The sequence below is a fragment of the Haliotis rubra genome, unplaced genomic scaffold (assembly GCF_003918875.1).
Source record: "Haliotis rubra isolate DU_JTF1 unplaced genomic scaffold, ASM391887v1 Scf194, whole genome shotgun sequence".
Lineage (NCBI taxonomy): Eukaryota > Metazoa > Mollusca > Gastropoda > Lepetellida > Haliotidae > Haliotis > Haliotis rubra.
The window spans coordinates 1,407,960-1,431,277 of NW_025765936.1; the positions used below are offsets into that span (position 1 = coordinate 1,407,960).

General features: G+C 36.0%; 1 protein-coding gene across 1 annotated transcript; it reads left to right on the plus strand.

Moving 5' to 3' along the window:
• Positions 1-1,201: 1,201 nt before the first annotated feature.
• Positions 1,202-23,090, plus strand: LOC124274746 (histone-lysine N-methyltransferase PRDM9-like). The gene is given in 15 exon segments (XM_046710118.1): positions 1,202-1,274; positions 1,521-1,582; positions 3,964-4,144; positions 4,266-4,332; positions 7,740-7,864; positions 9,343-9,410; positions 11,110-11,215; positions 12,806-12,883; positions 18,883-19,053; positions 19,056-19,081; positions 19,084-19,191; positions 20,612-20,777; positions 21,307-21,396; positions 21,925-22,557; positions 22,560-23,090. Coding segments are annotated over 14 exon segments (2,085 nt in total). The 5' UTR covers positions 1,202-1,274; positions 1,521-1,570; the 3' UTR covers positions 22,814-23,090.
• The last annotated feature ends 228 nt before the right edge of the window (positions 23,091-23,318 follow it).

Sequence of the window (23,318 nt, forward strand, 5' to 3'; positions counted from 1 at the left end):
GAAATGTTTCAAAATTGGTCATGAAAACTATGGGGTTCACACGAGTCAATTCATCGTACAAAGGATCGTCGACACGGCTTGCGCCATCATCCATGTCAATCAAACAGCTCAATTTCACCAAAAGGATCTTCGTCATCAACTTCGCTTGCGTCATCGTCGTTTACATCCATGTCAGCCTCCTTTAGGTACATGTCCAACTATGAGATGACCACGTTTTACGACTACAGCAATTTACGATCTGCATAATTTAGATCATCACGTTCAGTATTGAAAGTTTCATCCTCTTCAGGTGCATGTCCAAAATGTTCGTGAAAACCACGAATAACACATTCAACAGAGTAAATGGATATGTTCGTCATGTCAAATATAGGAAGAAATAACATGAACTATTAATTTTGTATTGTAGAAAGGGGAGGCTACTCTCATTTGACACATTTTGGAATTTAATAGACGCCCATGGGCTTCTAAACAAGAGGGCTTGCTTTCGGATAACCCCGGTAGTGTCAGAATCATATCTTTACTAGTTCAGGTAATATCTGAGTACAAAGTATAATGGTTTTGCCTGGACAGAGATTGTTAGGATTTGGTTAATGACTACTGGTTTTAGACGATGATGGTGTTCATGAATGTCACATGAAAAATATGTTGCTTTTTTCTAATTCATAGTTTGTAGTTTTTCGAAGCCGCAAACATTATCCTAATTTCCCACTTTTTCCATGAGGGTCCTTATTTTTCCCACGCTCTCTAAAATCTTGTGATGTCGTAATGTGTCGCAAACAAAAAAAAGGAAAGAAATAGGTGTTGGGTCCTAATGTTCATCAAAGCTGAAACGATGAATCTTTAAGCCATGTTTAATTACTCAATATATTGCAAGAAGAAATGAAACAAGATCACACTAATTTCCGTCTCTTAATTTTTAACTTTATAGGAATGGTTAATTATTATTTAACCAAGAATGTTTATTCAGTGGCATTCATGGAACATGCCTTTGTAAAATCTTAATTGTTCATGAGCAAATTTCAGCAATGTTTGACCACGTCACATGAAATGTGTCACGTGAGTATGACGCGGGAAATTGGTTACCGGAAGTGCCAATGTCGTCTGCTGCTCTGTACTGGCATTTGCTTTCTGTTGCGCAACCAATTCTTGAACGTACATTTGAGAGAGGCTGCGACTTAGCACCCAGTTATATGTTTCGAATGAGACATAACTGCAGAAAGCACGCTGAAAATTCTTAGTCGTAGTATTGATCTGGATTTGATCCGTTGCTGTCGGTAAGTTCTAGATAAAGTTATGTAATATATTCTAACATTGGGCATTTTGATCCATGACAGATTTCAGAACAATAATGTCTGTATAAGTGTTTTTGTGATAGTCGCTTAAGTTATTATAGTGATACTGCCGACTCCATGTTGCCTGCGAGTACTCGGTGCTAACTCCGTATTGTGTAATAAATAAATGTAATTATTATGTATGCTATGTATGATCTAAGTTGAACAAGCTTCATGTTCACGTTTCAGATTTACACTTTTGACTTTGATTCTCTTGAGCATCGAAGTGAGCTTTCATCATGGACATACCAGTAAGTAGCTTACGTCTTCCAAAGTCTTTTTATATTTTTTTAATGTTGCTATGTTACTTGTTTGTCTTTAACCGATCTCTAGTCGTGTTCTTTTGTTATGGGCTATAGGCTTAATATTGAACTGCTTAGTCTATTTGCCAGAAATTGCGTGTTCAAGAAATTTACAGCCTTCATTAGAAAGCCACTCCGTTGACCAAAGCCGAGATCTGTCGGAAATGAGGAAATTATCGTAATTCGTAAGAAATTATCGTTTTTCTATTACAAACGTTAATGTATGATGTTATCAATAATCAAACAATTTTTCCTATTAACGATATCTCCGATCATCGATCATTTTAGTCAGCCCTAATGGGAAATGCTTCAATCTATATTGTTAAAACTTGCAGTTGTCTAACCTCCCAAGATCAGCAGCAGACAACGTGTACACCATGGTCAGGACTACCCTGGGTTTTTTTTAAATTTTGTACAAACAATGTTTAAAAGACTTTGAAAGCTTGTCTTTAATCTGTCTTTTTGTTCAATATCAATTTCTGTATGACCCCAAAGTTCACTAAGATGCACTTTGGTCTGTAGTTGAGTTGAAAATGAAATAAATCTGCTGGAAGTAATCATTGGTCCTATCACAAGTACAAGTACACAGTAACACTGCTCATTTCAAACTGGTGAGGGGCAGTGGGGTAGCCTTGTGGTTAAAGGATTTTAAAAGGTCCTTCACATTGTTTATTTTCGCTCTTAATGAACCCCTGGGTATATATAATATTCACAAAATACAGTTAAAAACAGTAATATTTCATTATGCAGCTTGTATAAGGAATCTAAAACGCACCTTCCTCGAAAACGTCACGTGGTCGCGTGACGTCATACCCGAGAGTCGCTACATTAACAAAGAAAATACAGTAGTACCGAGCATGTTTGCTTACTGAGGTCAGCTTCTAGTTTAGCAAATAAGTCAAACCTGGATTTGGATGGCATACTAGATACAGATAATATCACATACATACAACCTTTACAATTTGAAATTATTTCTAGCGGCAAGACCGATTCTACCAGTTGACAACATGTAGCTGTGGGACGATCCCGATCCCGACTATGTTTTGAATAGACCTGCTGCAGACTGATATGCAAGTCACTTGCCTATCACATGTTCATGGAAAACTGATTAGATACTAAATTAATTTTTCAGCGGTCATGGTAAAATTTGCAGTCATGATAACGGCAATGTTTGATCAATGTGTTGAGCCTGTCTTCCGGTTTACATCGGTATGGGAAGGTAAACACTGAAATAGTTACGTTCGAGGTTCATGATTTTATGAAGGTTATTAAAAGGCCACTGATCCAGAGCGATTAATGTTTCTCGCCAACAGTCTAATTACGAAACCAAGCTGCAGGCTGGTCAGTACCTGCTCTCTCAACCGTGATAGGGACTATGCTACTATCCACCTTGGCAGAATTTCTTCAACCTAAACATTAGGAAGGGTGGATGCCCGTTATTTGAAAATATCCCAGGTAGTTCTTGTCTGACTGTAATAAAGAATCCCAGCAGTGTAAACATTTCTAGATTTTCTAATGCCTGGATGGTATAATGACTGATCCAATTTGATTCTAATTCTGTGTTTTGTACCTTGATAATCAATCATGTCATGTAACAATATGATGCTTATTACCTATGCAATGATATTAAATACACACATTTGATGTATTTGAATCTGTAAACTAAACAACCCCCACCTTGCCATTGCTAGAAAATTTACTTAGGTAAATAGGTATGTAATGTACAGGGTAATCGATAATAATTACCCTATATAAATATCTTTACTATTTATTATTTTGGGTATACTAATTCCTGATCAGTATACACTGCATGTAGTGTTGTTCGCGCGCAGTGCACTGCAACATATAGTTTACCGTGATCTTAAGATTACGAGAGCTCATACCGTTGGAATTAGTATGTAAAACAGATCCAAGCCTTTTCTTCACCTCGTTCCATCAGTCTACCTGATGTGGCGTAATTTATGTCGCGACTTTGGTGTTGACTTGTGCTGCCTCAGGTAAGCTACGTCTCGACATGGGCGCCGCCATGTTGTGATGTCATAGCGAGGTGTTTTAGAAGGTTTCGTATCTAGGATTTTATGTCACAATAGAAATAATGGAGACGAGGAATTCTTTGATTAACATTTGAAACAACAGCAGAAAAAGACAGAATCATATCTTCATTAATGAATAACCTATTTATACCAAATCATGGAAACTGTGATTTATTTATGGATATGCATATTTTATGAAATAGAGAAATTCAGTCTTATGTTGATCGTGATTTTATTTTACCTACCGTGATGTTCACATAGATTTGATCCAACTCAAGAGAATTTCTTATACCGCAGATCCTACCAGCTTTGAACAGAGATGGTGAGCGTCCCATTGACTACAAGGCTATAATGAAGAAGAAAGTTTGTGATGATATCGATCAGTTCTTCACCAAGGCTGAACTGAGCAGCTTGTCAGATTATGAAAAGTTGCGATTACGAAACATGAGGAAAAACTATGAGATGATGGCTGAATTAGGTATGATACCTTATTTGTTGTTGTTTTATTAGATTCCATATTTAAGATGAAGGATTAGAATGTATTCAACATACAGCAACCTTGCTTTGTCAGCATCAAAATGAAGTGTTTGACATTGTAGGAGGTCCTGGGGTCCAATTGGGTGTGATTTTGATGAACAATCTGAAACCGATCTGTGAAAACAGAAGGTCATAATTTTCAAATTGATTTTGTGCATATCAAAACGTATATCATGAGAGGATAGAGCGATTTCTTGAAATGTTTTGACCTTCTTGACAGTGTTAAATGACTTATCAGTGACAACATTACTGTCAAATTAAACGTACAAGAACCTGTGAAGATCCTGGTTAGATTTCAACTTCAGTAATCCATTCTTGTCATAAGAAGAACTAACAGGATCAGGTGGTCAGACTTGGTTGACATGTCATCATATCACAATTGCATGGATAGATGCTTATGTTGTTGATCACTGGATTGTCTGATCCAAAATTCTGTCTTTGAGTACAGCATCGCTCTGTCTCAAAATTAATTGTATTATCAGCACAAAATTATTTTTGTTTTATCAAAGTTCCATTACTGTAAGATTTGTGTTTATGTGACAATGAGTTACTGATAACTGAATCTACTCTTTACTGCTAAACAAAGACACATTATAAATTCAAAAGGTCTGACACCTGTTCATTAACTACAGTTTGTAATAAATGAACTGCCACTTCTCCAGATTTTAATTGAAAAGTCAACTTCATATCGTATTTGTTATTGTTATTCTTAAAGAGGCTGGGTTACCAGCATTTCAGAATATCAGCAAACACATATCACCTCTTCATTTTAACTATTATCTGCACAGTATTAGTGACTCATTGAATAGTAAATAGTATCTGATGAACTGTAACACCATCTTTTTAATGGTACAGTATCTGTTTTTAATTTATACCATGTTTATTCAGTTTAGATCATGACTAAGAACCAGAAATTAAACTCTTGTGACATTTGCTGGTCATTATTAAAGCAAACACCACATAATTGTAACTCCAGTTCCTCTTTGCTCTAGCCTAGCCTTGTAAGGAAAAAATAGTCTCCTTTGCCTTGCACTATTGCACAAAAGTTCTTAATGTCCTGACACTACTTTTGTCATATTTTCAAAGCCACATTAATGACTTTCACCACAATATTTCAGTACTGCCTTATACTCTGTTACTCTCCTTCCCCACCTGCCTACTACTGGCTACCGATATGACAGTCTATAAGTCAATTTTGAGGACCAAAAAAGCAGTCTGTAGAAGGGGGTCGTCTTATCCATGAGTTACACTTTCGTCAAACTTTTTCCAGGGGTAAGAAAACAACATCGTGATTACCACTTCGTGTGAACAAACAACAGAAGACGACTTTTGTCAGTAGAGACGCCAAATTTGCAATTAAACATCACTAGACAAGATTAATTACCATTTAAGGTATAAGTTGTTTTTGCTGGGCATTGTATTATTTGCAGGATTAAGATTACCGTGTGTATTTGTCTCGCATTACACAAACCCGGAAATAGTAATCAGCTGTGCACATCGCTTCCCGCTAACAAGTTCAAACATGCACAATAATATAACGGGATCTAATTCTGACGCAGTAAATCAGTAAAATATAATACAGAATACCATTATTTAACCCAAAGAAATATATCCTAGCATTGTGTAATTTTAGTTACAGTTTTTGCTCTATAAATTAATTAAGATTACCGCGATTTGTCTCTGCATTAACAAAGCCGAAATAGCAATCAGCTGTGAACACGCTTCCCTCTTAACAAGTTCAAACATGCACAATAATATAACAGGATGAATTCTATTGATTGAATACTATTATTTAACTAAAAGAAATATATCCTAGCATTGTGTAATAGTTTTATGTAAAAAATATATTATCAACACTAAGGCTATAATGGACCATCATGAACGTGGTAAGCACGCGACATGGAACGAGGCGGTAATCAGTTTGTGATTGTTGAATGGGGTAAAATAAGCAAGCCAGTTTGTTGCTACAATAAATATGATATTTAGAGAAGCAAAATATATTATGCATTTTTCTGTCAACTACACTTTGTTTTCGATCCGTGAGTAGACACAATATATATGACAGTGAATTCTTTGAATAATGTGGACCAAAGTTATAATTATTGGTAACTGCCAGTTGTCTGTGGATGAGTTTGTCGCTATGGTTTATTGTTAGTGGACTATTTTTCTTATTGTCATATATATATAGATGAAATATGGACACTTAAATAAGATATTTTGAAACAAAAGTTGACTTCAGTTTTTATTTACCGATGGTACTTTTTCTCTTGGGTTCACATTTCCATACTCACCGATTTCACAAAATGCATTCGCTGTTGATGCAAGCAGTGATCGCCGGGATATAAAAAGGAACACAAACACATGTTGCCACAATACACCGTAATCTTTATTATGTAATATTCTCACCAACACTTACGCTTGTATATCCACTTTCCAAATGGCGCCTCGCTGATGCAAGCAGTGATAGTTAAAAAAGGTAAACAAACACCGTAATCTTTATTATGTAATATTCTCGTAATGGTGTCTCGCCGTTGATGGAACATACTTTACCGGGTACTTTGGTCTTCTGTTGGCCATGACCTATCGCGGGGCGGCCTATCCATGAGAGATATGATTTTGACACTGATTTTGAGGGTCAAGTTTGGTGGTCGGCTTATCCATGGGGTCGGCTTATAGACGGTCATATACGGTAGTCAACTGTGTGCTGTTATGGTGGAAACAGACATGTAAACAAATTTCAAAGGCCTAGACCTTGATTCCTTCGCTAAATGCAGTAGTGCTAGTCATTTTTATATAGCTTGAGAACAAGTATTTGTCAAATTCAGTCTTCATGAAATGCTGATGAAGCTCAATATCTGATACTACTGATTTCCTGAATATTTATGGTTTGGGCAAGGAGAATTTGGTGCAGATTTTTGGCTTTGCTGTAATTAGGATGGATATGCAGATACTCTATAAAGCGACCCAATGAATAACATCAATACCCCCATTAATTTATGCTAATTTTTATACCCTATCTATAAAGTGACCCAAAACACATGACATTATAATTGCATGCACAACCCCTTCCTTCGCAGTGTTTTGTTTATATCATGCCTGGTGGCATAGAACTGCAGTGCATGGAAACATTTTATATTTTGACAATGTGCGACACCATATTGGTGACATTAAACATTCATCACTATGCATTCGTCCAAATGACCAATACAGGGAAAAAAGTCTTCTTATTTAATTGCATCCCTACTAGAAACAATGGTGGTGATAAAACATGGTTTTACTTTTCTTACTTTGTAAGCTCTGAAAATAGTAAGGGAAGGCAGTGTAACATTAAGGGTATCTTTGGTTTTCTCGCCATTTCTTTTGTATCTAAGAGTTTGCCTCTGCCTCTGAAAACAAGGGATCATTTAGATTCACATACAGGCCACAGGAAAACATAGCTCCTTTGAAAAGGGTCATGTTCACAAAATATTCATTGTTGTCAAATTTCATACTCAAAATTCATTTTAATTTCCAAATGACTACTTTTCTTTGCTCAGGTTTACTAGTCATCAAACCCTGACTTCATGCGAGGACCCAAAGGCAAGAAGGGTAAAGAAAGTTGTTGAGGACTCTGATAGTGATGAGGAATGGATACCAGCATCACAGAGGAAAAGTAGCCGAAGTGGGTAGACCAGTTTTGAGAAAAGAAATGTCATGGTTCGAAATGGATATTTGTATGCTACTTTGAGACTAGTGAAATATAGAAGGAAATGATTCATTACTAGTGATATATTTCAAAGTACCTAATGGCTTAATGCTTAGAGTCCCCTTTGAAATTCTCTGAAAGTGTCATGGAGTTAAAAAGAAACTCACAAGTAAGATGGTAATTGAGGGATGTTATAAAGACAAATAAATTGTTAATGGCAAGTTTAGATTCAACCATGAGGTAGTTGTCATTGTTAGAACTTGTTGATTTGTGTGTATTCAAGAATGATTTGAATAGATACCACTTTCCAGTAAATGTTTGTATTATTAGATGTTTAAATGTACTTTTGACACAGAAATTTTTTCTTTCATATGTAAATGTAAAAAAAGATTTGGATAGCATTAACAGAGGTACAGATAATCTGCGTGCATTCATGCAAATTATGCAAATATTTTTATGTGAAAACTCACCTCCTATTATGTCTGTTATGCATAAGTACGCTCATTTGTATTTTGTAAATACTCTGTAAATTTGATTGTACATGCGTACACAGAAAACTGAAGTCTTAGCTTGCGTACCAGTGGATAGATAAAACAACAGGTATATTGAGAGGTTCTATTTCGGCACATGAACACTCAACTAGCAGTCTTTCATATCGTTTCTCATATTACAGATCAAATGTAAATAAAACACTAACATTTAAACTTGATTATATTTTTACAATTAATGGAAAATGGCAAAATACCCAATTGATTTTGAGTGAGGTGAGAGTACAATTTGTTTGGTTACTCAAAGGAAAATTAGGATACCCAATTGAGATGAAGACAAGCGGGTACATAACTCAATGACCCAAAAAGTTATCTGTAGCTCTGGCATTAAGCAGACTGAGATGTTCTTCACATGATTTATTTATCAAAAGTGGAAGATTAAAATGTCAAAAAAGAAAATAGAACTTGCAAACTTTGTGATCTCAACCAAATAGAAGATGATTATCATTTTCTTTTAATTTGCCCTGCTTATAATTCCCCAAGAAAGTTGTATATTAAGAAATATTATTTTGTCCATCCAAACCATCTCAGCATTGTTAAATAACAAAAAACATACAATACTTCAAAACTTGTCCATGTTTGCTTACTATGTCATGTTGTTTAGAACATAATATACATGTATCTCAGAACACAATGTAACCTACCCTTGATTATTTTCTCTTCTTCATGTGTATTACATGTGCGTGTAAATATTGTTTTGTAAATGTGTTGTACGACAGGCCTGTGGCCTTTCAGCACTGTAAATATAGAGATTGAGGATTTGTGTGTATTCAGATAAAAAATATGATAAGGCAGAAGTTATTTACAATATTTAGGATTAGTTTCTAATGCTGATAGTGGGATATCAATGAGCATTAACAGATTTTGGTATTGAATTGTTTGTAACTCTCATGTCATATTTTCTAGCTGTCCAGCCAGTAGCTACATTCAGGTATCCTGTCAAAGAGGAGCCAAAAAAGAGAAAAGTAAAGCAGGTGAAAAAGACATAAAGTGTCAAGGTAAGTCTGTGCTGTTTCACTCAAACGCCTAATGAAATTAGCTCAGTTCTTTTGAAAAAGGTATTTTGCATTATATCAGTAAAACATGCTTTCATGAAACAAAGCAGGCTTCACTGCAACAAAAGACATGGTATATATAGCTGTCAGAAGAATATGTGTTTCCTTAGTGGAATTATCCATTTGTACTATTTTCGTACATGGAATAATTAACTTGGATTTATTTGGAAAACATTTCTATTAAATATTGATGTTCTTTTTAACTCCCCGCAACTTGTTTTGCGGGGTATTAACCATTCAATACCGCAAGGGCCGCTTAAGTGACCACAACGCTATGAGTCCCCAGACACGGAGGCCGCTTTAAGCTGCCAGGCAGTAGTCACGCCAAAATGAGACATAATTTTCAAGAATGTAATTGAAAACAACGATTCTCGACACATGCTTCGCAGCGGGTCCACAATAACATTGTCAAAGAGCAAAGTAACGATGTTTCGAGGAAATTATTAAATAAATTGAATAAACTAATGAATAAAATCAACAACAGCATTCATAAAAGTTGTCAAACGCACATGTTAAATTACTATTTCCATCTTTTGTGCGATCATGTAATGCAAGTCAAGTCACTGACAAGTGACATCTCGCCTCGACACTCAATCTTCACTGACACGATGTTTAATGCAAAAAATATGCATGAAGCATTTTTTGTCACAGGTCATAACCTAGCACGATACGCCAAATAAGTCCCATAATTTACGTATATGAAGCGATTTCTTGCTTAATATGTTCAGAATAACATTATTTTACCCAAAACTTTCATCTAAATCTAAAAGTTTTCATGGAAAAAATCGCCATAGTTTTTGCTTCTTTTCGTGGCTTATCTGGACATTATAAATGTAAACTTGCATTTTCATTAAAAAATAAATTTATTTAAGTTGTAGTTGTATTATTTGAATTATATTATAAAAATAAACTTCATATTTATCAACAGTGGGATTTAGATCTTTTAAATGGTGTATGCGAGATGTAGTAGTAATAACGTTTTACAAGCATATAATTTCCTTCATAAACATAGAGCTTCCATCTGTGACCTTAGAGTCTCTGGGAACTCAGTGTCATGGCAGTAAATGCCTCTTGTTGACTGGTGTTGAAAGAGTTAAAATGGACTCTGTCCATGCGTGCACATTCGTCTTTTATGGTGCAGAACTTTAAAACCGTTCACTATTTCTTCACCAAACTTGGCTCATAGATAGGTCTGGTAGTGAACTGGTGCCTTTCAGTAGTTTTGATTTCTGAATAACATATTTTTGTGTTTTCATGGCAACAAGTTTGACTTCGAGTTAATTTGGTGGTAGTGCTCACCTCTGGAGCAGAAATTCAAAACCTTTCAATACTCTCCTTCCGCTTTGCTATATACACACCAAAACATTTGACATAATCATAACTAGTAGACATGAAGCATGAAGAGTATTTTGCCATTGCGGGGGTATCGATGACTTTGTTTTCTTGTTGGAACATAATTCATGTAGAACAGATCATCAGTGACATCTTGAGAGCGAAAAAAAAGGACTAGGGTATGGTTGTCAGGGAAACTTGAAACGTGCTTGTTTTACAGCTTACAGTTACACTCTGCCCGCAATTTCTTTCTTTAATATTTAGTATAAACTAATGTTGCAGAGAGCTGTTAAACCAACAGCTACTGAGACTGTCAGCTCCCTACCCCCTTCGACCGAGACCTGACTTGAACTACATGAGGATGGAAGGCCCTGATGATGATCATTTTCTTTGTGAGTTTCATCAGGAGCAGTAATGGTATTCTAGCAATGCATGCAAAGAAATATTTGAAAACTGGGTATTAATACCTTCATTGTAACTGATGTAAGTTAAATATGTGGGGTGTTTTTTACATGACTTAAGTTTCGTAAATAAAATAAAAAACATCAACTTAGAAATCTTGAAAAAGTGTACATTGCATTGAATACATAATTTTCAAAAGTTGAGGACCATAGGATGCGTCCATGTTTATCTATCATTATATCTAATTCTTGCGTATATGGCCAGTGTTTGATTTCATTCTGTGCAGCAGTATGTCCAGTGATAAATTTAGGGAATGTTGAGAGACTTTTAATGTCTTTATTTGAACTTCTTGACTACATGAGTGTCGTATAATGTATTTTCAACTAGTAAACTTTGCCATTAACATTATTAATTACTGAAAACAATGTCAGAGAGAGTAAGACCCAAAAGTATTCGGCATAAAGATTCAGGTTTTGTATGTGTTCATAGTATTTCTGGCTTATGTGAATAATCTGTTTCAGTGAGTCTGCTCAAAATTCCATTCATTAGTGTAGATATTTTGTACCTGGTGAGTTGTTACAGGGCTCAATTTAAAGAAATGAAACCTACTTGCACCCAGTGCAACCTTAGGTAGAAACCTTGTTGCATCAGACAAAAACAGGTTGCACCTGATTCTCAATATAAAATCTTGCATAAAATATTATGCTTGAGTTTTGGTAATGATAGTTTGTGAACATAACAATTTCATGAACAGTAAGTCCTTCAGTCACTGCTCATACAGTCATCAGAGTCACTCTATTTCAAGTTCCTCATTCTGTTTTCCAGCTGAAGTCTATATAATTGACTTTCACCTGGTGCAAGTTTGACCAACTAGGTTGTACTTTGTAATATTGGGTTGCACTAGTGCAAGTAACAAAGCACTAAATCGAGCCCCTGACTGTTATCAATTAGATGTATGCATTGTTTGAGAGGCATTCTAGAAGTTTAGCAATAGGAATGAAAAGCGTTTATGGATGATCAACTTCTTTATTGTACAATTGCGACGCTTCGGTATAAATTCTTGAAAACGGTATAAGCATCTTTAACGTAAAACGTAAATTGTACAATAAAGAAGTTGATCATCCATAAACACTTTGTCATTCCTATAGATATATAAAGGTTGTGATTTCATGCTTAACATCCAAAGATGTCTGCTCATTATCAGCATGATCGGCTGATATAGTCATGTCTTGCCCTTTGTCAAATTTGATTACTTTGGGGACTCAGTCAAATTTCTCCTTTTTAGCTTGTAATGGAGAAAGGACTTATTTCTTTGCGGCATCTTTATATATGCTACAATTGTAAAACTTTGGTCTAATGTCTCAATTTGCCAAATGGATATAACAATCATCACATGAAGGCTTGCAAGTCCTGCAGTCCTTGGATATCAAATTTTGTTCGGCATTGTAATTTTAGCCACCAGCAGAACACAAATTATTTGACTGATTTTCATTTTCTGATACTGTTTAACATATGTGTTGTTCCATTGTTGCTAAACATCAATAGATCATCAGTTATTCAACTATAGAATTGTGTTGCAGACTGTGAAGAATGCAACAAGGAGTATGAAGGAGATTGTCCTGTTCATGGACCACTACTAGTCATCTTTAGACACTCAGGTTTGTACAAACAGTGAAGTGTACTGTGTATAATATTGATACGCCAGATTTTGAAGATCTAAATATTGAAATGGCACGGAGAAAATATTTCCAGTCTGACGGCAGCAGCACAACTAAATATTGTACAATAATTTTCACCATGATTTATTTAAAGGAGCACTGATCCAGAGTGAGTGTGTTTAGTTTTACGCCACACTCAGCAATATTCCAGCTATATGGCGGCGGTCTGTAAATAACATCATCCAGTGATCAACAGCATGAGCATTGATCTGCGCAATTGGGAACTGATGACATGTGTCAACCCAGTCAGCGAAGCCTGACCACCCGATCCCATTAATCGCCTCTTACGATAAGCATGGGTTACTAAAGATCAATATTCTAACCCGGACCTTCACAGGTTCACTGATCCAGAGCAATTTCCGTGGACTGGCTGTTGCTTTTGTTATTGTTTTTCTCCCAAGACTACCCGGATGATATCCCATAATTCTTGACTAGGTAGCGATCTCTGCTGTGCAACCCCGCAAGCGCAATTGGTAGTAATAAAGTTTTGTCTTTGAATTAATTGGAAAATGTCATCTATTGTACGCTTTAATATTTCCTTCTTTGTTTATCTGGCAGTGGTAAAAATGTTGATACAGAAAGAAGTCAATGTACGTTTCGTATTTTGCCTTATTATTTTTTATCATATTGTAATGCACTTTGGAACTTCATAAAAAGTACACAATCTATGTTTTGGTGAATTTATAAGATGACTGTAATATCTATACATTTTATAGATAGATTTCACACACACACCTGCGCCTTAAGTGCGACCTAGTGCATGTTGGCTGTCTCGCATTGAAGAACTTCACGGCTTAAAAAAAAAAAATTGAATAAAACAAAATGCAACTATCAATATTAAAAGGGTTAATCCTTTGATCGATGTTTATCATTTTATCTCGTATGGATAGTTCTGTTTGCTTCACTTGCATGCATATATTACATAACATGAAATACTGTTTGAAACATCACACCTTAATTCATAATGCTTAGTATTTACTCCAGACGAAATGCTAAATGGGAAACGCCGGTTAATCTGAGTGGTGTTACCATTAATTATACCAGTTATAAATTCATTAACTGACCATCAATTGAACAGGTGTACCGTATATGACCGTCTATAAGCCGAATTTTGAGGACCAAAAAAGCAGTCTGTAGAAAGGTCGTCTTATCCATGGGTTACGCTTTCGTCAAACTTTTTCCAGGGGTAAGAAAACAACATATCACTAGCGTGAACAAACAACAGAAGACGACTTTGTCAGTAGAGACGTCAAATTTGCAATTAAACATCACTAGACAAGATTATTTACCTTTTAAGTTATAAGTTGTTTTGGCTGGGCATTGTATTATTTGCAGGATTAAGATTACCGTGCGTATTTGTCTCTCATTACACAAAACCGAAATAGCAATCAGCTGTGCACACATTTCCGCTAACAAGTTCAAATAAGCACAATAATATAGCGGGATGAATTCTGACGCAGATCGTCAGTAAAATATAATACAGAATACTATTATTTAACCCAAAGAAGTATATATTAGCATTGTGTAATTTTATTTACAGTTTTATGTAAAATATATATAATCAACACTAAGGTTATATGGACCCTCATGAGCGTGGTAAAGCATGGAATGGGGTAAAAAATCACGGAAGCCATTTAAATTCACACATTTTACCGATGTTACTGTAAACTAGCAGTCAATGGAAAACGAGGCGTAATCAGTTAAGTGATTTTTCAATGGGGTAAAATAAGCAAAGCCAGTTTGTTGCTACAATAAATATGATATTTAGAGAAGCAACATATATTATGCATTTCCTGTCAACTACACTTCGTTTCAATCCGTGAGTAGACACAATATATATGACAGTGAATTCTTTGAATAATGTGGACCAAAGTTATAATTATTGGTAACTGCCAGTTGTCTGTGGCCTGTGTTTGCCGCGATTAGGGACCCCATTGCGGAGGATCGACTTATGCACCGAAACATACCATTTTGACACTGATTTTAAGGGTCAAGTTTGGGGGTCGTCTTATCCATGGGGTTGTCTTATAGACGGTCATATACGGTAGGTTTATACTACCAAACATGGGTTACAGCAAGGGATTAGTATCACTGTATCACATGCAATTTTTATTCCCTAAAAACTGGGAGGTGGGGGTCAACGCTGTTTCAAGGATATGAACTTGTTGTTACATGAAAAATACATATAAGAATTTGCTGTGTACAGTATATAACTGTGTTTACCTAAGTGTTCACCATCAAGCATATACTGCTTGACTGGGCGTGGACTTTTCGACTGCAAGGGATTAAGCGTTATGAAGTGATAAATCTGAAAGACATGTTTTCTCCAGGTGGGGGCATCTCATTGTTAGCTACCTAAGGGCAGTTGACCTGTACCATAAATTGTAGCTCTGTAATGTGAATAACAATTGCCTGCTTTTTGAATTTGGTGCTAAGACATTTATGCCTGGGGGCATATAGGTAACCACCCTGTCCGTCTGTCCGTAAGAAACAGGGACTATACTTTTCAACAAAAGACGCTCTGTTGAATTCAATGAACTTGTACATGGGCTTTCTTGGGACTCTAATGGTGTGCATCTCATATTTTGTTTTTCATTTTATTGTTCAACTCAATTCAAGTAAAATTTTAGATTTTTCCAGCAATGTCAATGTGATGTACAGATTAAAAGAATCAGATATGTTTAAGTATCCTAGGTAAGGACATGACGACGTTACATGATTACATATTGAGGTAAATGCCACAGAAATTTGATAAATTGGATTAGTCATCACACCATCTGCAATCTGAAATTCTGCCAAGGTGGACAGTTGCCCAATCCTTGTCAATGTCCATCACGGTCAAGGGACCACATGGCAGCTAGACATCGTGATTAAGATTCTAGGTGCTAAACAGGATTCGCTCTGGATCAGTGCCCCTTTAAGGGAAAATGCTATTAATTTGACGAACTTATGTGATTCAAAATATATTTTGCTCCCCACCAAACCGTTTGTCGGGGTATCATCAATTTCATAGCTTAACGTGGGTGTTGTCATTTTTGAATGTTAGTATACAATGCAGGAAATCCCATTTTGATGATAACATAGTTTATAGGTCCAGGACAAAATGAATCTGAACTGTTCTTGCAGTCATGATAGTGTTCAGGAAATCCTGCTCTCAAGTTTACAGCAGGTTTACATGTTTACTGATTTCTTAAACATTAAGTTGAAAATGACATGATTGTTGTGATGTTTTAAGTTTAATAGGATCATTGAAAGGTATGGGCACACTTATTTTCTCAATGCTACACCTAAATTATCTGGATGGTGCCCTTTAAAAACATTGCCCTGTATTGTTTCAGGTGAACAAGCAATCGATACCAAAACTTTGTCAGGGAAATTTGAAAGCAACTTATTAAACAATATTAGACACAATGATATATACATTTCCAGTCAGGAAATTTGAAAGCAACTTTATTAAACAATATTAGACACAATGATATGTACATTTGACACACACTGAACTAGAAGGTTAATTAGAGTAACATCTACGGGTATAATGGAACAGTCCACTGTCTAGTGAGTGGAGCAGGGTGAGCCTGAAACAGGTTCTGTCACTGAGAAGTTTGATTGTGGGTAAATAGAACTTTGTTGTGATTAAATGATAACTGATTTCTCTTTCTCAAAATTGATTTTAGTATCAATTACTATCGAATATAAAAACAGGTTTGTCACTAAGAGGTTTGATTGTGTTTATTGATAGAAAAGACCCTCCCATTAATAGAATATCTACAACAGAAGTTAACTGAGAAAACGTTTTGTTGGAGAGATTTAGATATGTACATATTTGAAAACATTCTGATTTGCAGTAAATGATACACCTGCATTGCAATGTAAGATGCGATTAATACAAATCAGTCTTCTAATTTTAACAATACTTTCTAAAGATTGTAACAGTTTGTGTCTTTGAGTAGTATACAATGGACATAATAATACTGATTGGCTCGAAGAGCACCTTGTTTCCATCACAGATGCTCAACGGCGCTGCATACATCGTTAAAAACACAGTAAGTGTGAAAAGAGTTCCTTCAAGGAAGTAATGAAAACATTCTGACATCCATGGCCACGTGGCATTGACATGATGCGTCATATTTTAAATATTTATTTTAATACATCGCTATTAAGTGCACTCGTCATATATCATATTTGATTTATATGATACAACAGTGTTGCAAAATTCTAATAGCTAAGCTAATGTTTTCAATATGATGATGCCGACTCCGTTAGACTAGAAGGTGAAATCAAAATGTTTATGAAAATAAACTGTTTTCATATTGCAGCAATAAAATTTCAAATTGCTGTCTTTGTCCATCTTTCAAAATAAATAATATAGCTTCAGTTTGTTCCTGAGTTTTTATTTGGACTATTCCATTATAATGTGCAGGTAATCAATAGTAGATAATCTGTGCACTGAACCGTAAATGTTGTTTTAAAGTGTCTACGAACTGGCTGTCTGCATAATGGGAGGACACCCATTTTCTGGTAAAATAACAGTCAGGTTTTCTCCTAGCCAGTCTCATTACAACCATAAGCAGGATTAGGGGGTAGCTATTTGGTATATTGTTATGTTAGTTACATATTACATATGGAAACAAATGGCGAGTAACCATTGAGGCTTTGCAGTTTTTCATCCCAGAAATATTATTTTGACATATTGAGGTTATAAATGCTAAACATTTTACTTCAAACGAGTCAAAGAATTGAGGAGTTGAGACTTTTGGGAAACAAATATTTTCACCTGAATTCCTCTGAATATATCCAAGCCAGACATAATCATATTCAATGCTCTTATATATTTAATTTTAGAGAAACACATCACTGATAAATTATGACTGTCCCGCATAGTCAAAACATGATTTTGTTGTTTTCCTGAACATGATGAATATAATTGATAGTAAAGCAACAACTAAATTGTTATTGTCTTTGATGAAGAATAGTTTTATTCATTTAGAATATTGCCCTTCAGTAACCCATGCTTGTCGTAAGAGGCAACTTAAGAGTTTGAGAGTTTTAAGCATTATTTTTCTGTCTGATTTCTGTGATATTGTAGGAAAATAGTTTTTCTTAGAAATGTTATTTTCATATTATCGGGTGTCAGGTTCATAATGTAAACTTAGTTGGAAGTTTGAAATGTCAATCACCGGAATTCTGAAAGAGGTTGCTTGTAATTTATAAAAATTCCCCTTGTTTCTTTCGTTTTGGCAGTAAAATTCTGTTGGAATTATCCTTTCCTGGTTGGTTTATAGTCTCGTGATGTGCTGCCATGCTGTGCTCAGTTTGCCCTAGCCTGGTGTGTTTTCTGTTGCGCATTCCGAAGTGTGTTGTGGTAGAGCTGCCGTGATTGGTTGGCTGACTACCTTATGGGCCAATGGGTGATAAGGTTACTACTTGACTATGGTTAAAGGTTAGCCGACGGGTATATAAGGGCCTGTAACACTCTCAGAAGTTGCTTGCTTCAGGATACCCTGACCGTTAAGTAAGTTGGGAGGTCTTCCTCCTTACCTTGGTTATTTAGTATAAATTTTAGAATGTAGAATAGGAAAATGATTATGGGGTTGGGGAAATGATAGGTTTAGAGTAGGCTTTATTTTGTAGGAATTTATTAGTTAGGACTTTCTTTTAGGTTAAACAGATTACCTTGCGTGAGTGTGTGTGAGAAAGGCTTGTGTTTGTTCTGTTAAGTTTGGATCAGTTTAGTTTAGTTAATTAATAAATTGTATTTATTTGGTAAATTTGAATTGTGTTATTGTTCGGGAGAGTTGTTAGCAATGACATGAACCACCATAGGACCTGAAATAAGGTTTATAAAATGTTCCAGTCTCTAGTTAAGATCAATTAAAAATACACAACGCAGAGTCTTCTACTGAGACCGTTTAACAACACTGAACCTTGACACTTTACATGACCTTACTGTCACTGGGCGACCTATGTCAGCGGTAAAGCCTATTACAATATATTATTCTGGGGTGATATATGCATAATATCTTGTGTTCTTGCTTCTGTATGCAGGTGTTATCTCCAAGTAAGAAGGGTGAACGAGCTGAAAAAGACACTTCCACCAGGTCTAGAGATTAAAAATCCTCAATCCCAGATGCTGGCCTCGAGGAGTGTTTGCCACCACTGACTTCCCAGCACGCACAAGGTTTAGTCCGTATGAGGGAGACATAATTAAAGATGCTGATGTGGCACACAACTCTGGATACTGCTGGCAGGTACTGAACCAGAGACAAATTGTGCAACAGGGCCTGTGGTGCCAGTCTTTACTTTAGGTACTAAGCTGGTTCCTGGCTCCCTTTGTGCGCATCTCAACTTGTGATATGCAAGACAGGGCCCAGCTTACTTCTGGTTCCAGATTTCGGGTGACAGGGGTATATTCGAGAACCAGTTTTGGTTTAAACTTGCTCGATTTAATAAGATAAGATGATTTCTTTATTATCCCAAGGGAAATTTGTTTTGCGTCATACGCAGTTCTCCAGTTTTTCATTCAAAAAGCAGCTGTATATAACATTGCAAATGATAATCATAAATATGACTATATTTAGACCAAGTGAACAACCATGTTTGGCTGTCACAGCTGTTGAAAGTCATAATAGTTGGCTAATTTGGGGTTGGTTTGATGGGAACTTTGCAATTCCTGCAAGGATTATCGGTTATTTACTGTCAACTGACAACCATAAGACCATTCAATATGGTATGAAATGTTTGTCACTGGAAGTACTCAGGTCTCACAAAGTGCGTGATCTACTTATTGGCCAGAGTAGCTAGTTAATTAAGGAGGGGACTAAATTGGGAAAGTTTCAGCCATATTTCGAACATTTCCTATCTGATGTGAATTACTATCAAAAGAGGAAGGGATGGTGGGTACACGAAGCTATAGTATATTGATGATTCAGTTGTTAATGTCCCAAAGAGGAAAAACATCGGTATATTCTGAACTGTATTCCCTCGTAAATGATGTAAGTTGTGCCCCTGACAAGGAAATGCTGTGTAAGTAACACCATGAGGCGATGCTGATTTGTAAATGGAAACTATTTGCAAACAATAGACATCTTCACATTTGCTCACACCATAGGTTATGGATTGATTGATTTTGTAACTAGTTTCAAAATTTGGAGACTGGTATCTGTTACCCAAGTGCATAACTATGAATGATAATTTGCAGTTGTGCTTTTTGAAATTTCTTGTAAATAATAAACTCACTATTATATATTGAAAAGAACTTTTACAATCGTGACTATATCTGCTATCTCACAATAATATCATTGCAGTCAAATGTAACAGAACATGATTAATTATTGCTCTGTAGATGTTATGAATGTTTCTTATTTGAAAAGGTTTAATCTTATTCAAAAGAGATGGACAAATTATTTTATTACTGCCAGGGCCTTGGCAGTGAAAATCAACAACTGCTCAGGAAAACGTTTTAGTTGAATTAATCATGTGAGCAGGTTTTACTTTTCAAACCCAGTATAGTCGTGTTGAAAATCTCCATAACAGGAATTATGAAAATATTATACAACTGTTCTCCCTATGATTTCATTCAAAGTTAAGTGAGGCAATACTTGTTTAGTTGCAGGTCTGTGTGTTGTATGTTGTAAGACTTGTATGATTTTGATGACTACTGTGTTTCAGGTCTGTGTAGATGGTCGTGGTTCTCACTTTGTGGATGCTGCCAATATGGAGACTGCCAACTGGATGAGGTTCGTGAACTGTGCTCGGACAGAGGATGAACAGAATGTTACAGCATATCAGTTCGAGGGAAACATATATTACCGATCATACAAGCCAATCTTACCAGGTGAACTGATCCGTGAAGATTCGGGTTAGAATTGATGTTCAGTAGCTCATGCTGTGTATTGGACAAAGCATTGTATTGTTATACAGGTATCTGCACTGTGAATCATTAGGAATTTAAGTGTTTTAAGGATACAGATTGTACATATAGGTCCTATTTCCTGCATTATGACTGGTGAATATTACCATGTCGAAGTCAGTGGAGAAAGAAATCACTGTTACTTTTTTGGTCAATTTGAATGGTGACCATTTGTAAATGAACTTCTTTGTTGATTTCAAGTTAAACATATAAATAACAACAACAACAAAAATCTATTTTTTTCCAGCACAGAAAAATATATTGCAATCTGTATTGTTTGGAAAGTATATTTCATTATAATTATATGTTGGTAATGCCATTTTGACCTATCTGTATATTGACTAACTTGATACTGTCCTAAGCTTTATATGTAATGCGCCATTACAATACTGACATGGATGTGAAACCATAATTCACTAACCCTCTAACTCCTGTTGTGATTTGTTTACATCAGGTCATGAGCTGTTGGTTTGGTATGGACACAATTATGCACAAGACCTGGGGATAAGAAGAGAAGTGAAAGTGCATCATTCAGCAATTCCAGGTAGAAGTATTCTGTGTGATAGGTTTTGCCAAGAAACCTATCATTAAAATGGTTCCTGATAAGGAATTGTTTTATAGGAATTTAGAGAAAAAATATGAGCAAGTTAGGTGTTACACCGCACTCAGCAATATTCCAGCTATATGGCAGCTGTCTGTAAACAATGGAGTCGGGACCAGACAATCCAGTGATCAACATCATGAGCATCGATCTGCGTAATTGGGAACCGATGACATGTGTCAACCAAGTCAGCGAGCCTGACCACCCAAACCCGTTAGTTGCATCTAATAACAAGCATGGGTTACTGAAGATCAATTCTAACCTGGAACTTCATGGGTAAAAAATATGATGGAAGTTCTGAACTATTTTTGGTATCTTGGTTCAGCACTACTACAATGTTTAGTTGTAAATGAGTATCGGCATGAGGTCCTGTGTCCTGTACTAAATTATCACCATTATCTATAAAATTTATCAATTTTTAATGTGTCAATTAAGTTATGTTTTATAATGTTCATGTTTTTAACGTTACAGATATCTATCCATGTGATAGCTGTTACCTGAGTTTCAACTCCATTGGCTACCTGTGGAAACACATGAAGAACAAACATGAGGGCCGAGTCACTGATCAGATCCGTTCCATGGCCAAGTTATAATGGATACAGTGTCAGAGATTTCACTTTCAAGTTGGGCTCTGGATTCATCTTTGTGCCACTCTCTACCGCAGAAGGAGAAGTCAGAAAAGCTGCATGGAAATGTGTAAAACGGAACCATCAATTGATTTAAAGATCCCACAAAATACTTATAGAAACATAGAAGCTAGTAGAAATCATGTTAAATCAGTGAAAGTGGTATGTCTCAAATGTGGAAGAACATTTAAACATTCAGAGTCTTTAGTGAGACACAAATGTGTGATACGAGAGAGACCTTACAAGTGTAGTGAGTGTGGGAAGGGGTTTACAGTAGCAGGTAACCTGCAGACACACATGAGATGTCACACTGGAGAGAGACCTTACAAGTGTAGTGAGTGTGGGAAGGGGTTTACAGTAGCATGTAGCCTGCAGAAACACATGAGATGTCACACTGGAGAGAGACCTTACAAGTGTAGTGAGTGTGGGAAGGGGTTTACAGTAGCAGGTCACCTTCAGAGACACATAAGATGTCACACTGAGAGAGACCTTACAAGTGCAGTGAGTGTGGGAAGGGGTTTACACAAGCAGGTAACCTGCAGAAACACATGAGATGTCACACTGGAGAGAGACCTTACAAGTGTAGTGAGTGTGGGAAGGGGTTTACAGTAGCAGGTAACCTGCAGAGACACATGAGATGTCACACTGGAGAGAGACCTTACAAGTGTAGTGAGTGTGGGAAGGGGTTTACATATAGGCATTCCCTAAAGAGTCACATACAATGTCACAATTGACGAACATTATTTAATTGGGGTCGTGCAATATATGAATTAGTGTATGGAATTTTTAGTTTACTAATGCTACTTGAATGTGTTTAAATCTATATTTACACTGCATGAAATATATATACTCAATTCATTGCAAGAATTATTATTTTGTACAGTCTTTTAAAATATGCCATTTTAATTGTGACTAAAATTTTCAAGCATTTATAATATAATGCTCTTATGAAATATTGTTAATATTGTAAATATATGTCAAGTTAGAGAAATAAATACTATATACATGCAATCGTATTCTGTCTTCGGGAATAATGTACAACATGAATACACTGTTCACTATTCATTGTTATATATTTTTTAAAACGGTAAGACATTTGGATGTTTTGTACTTCCTAAGGTCTGTATATTTACTTCTTGTTAGTCTGTGCCAGTAGATTTATGGTGGGTAAAATGAGTGAGAAAGGTGCAGCTTCATGAGCCCCAGACACGAGACCTCCAGCACGAGCTCATCGGTTTC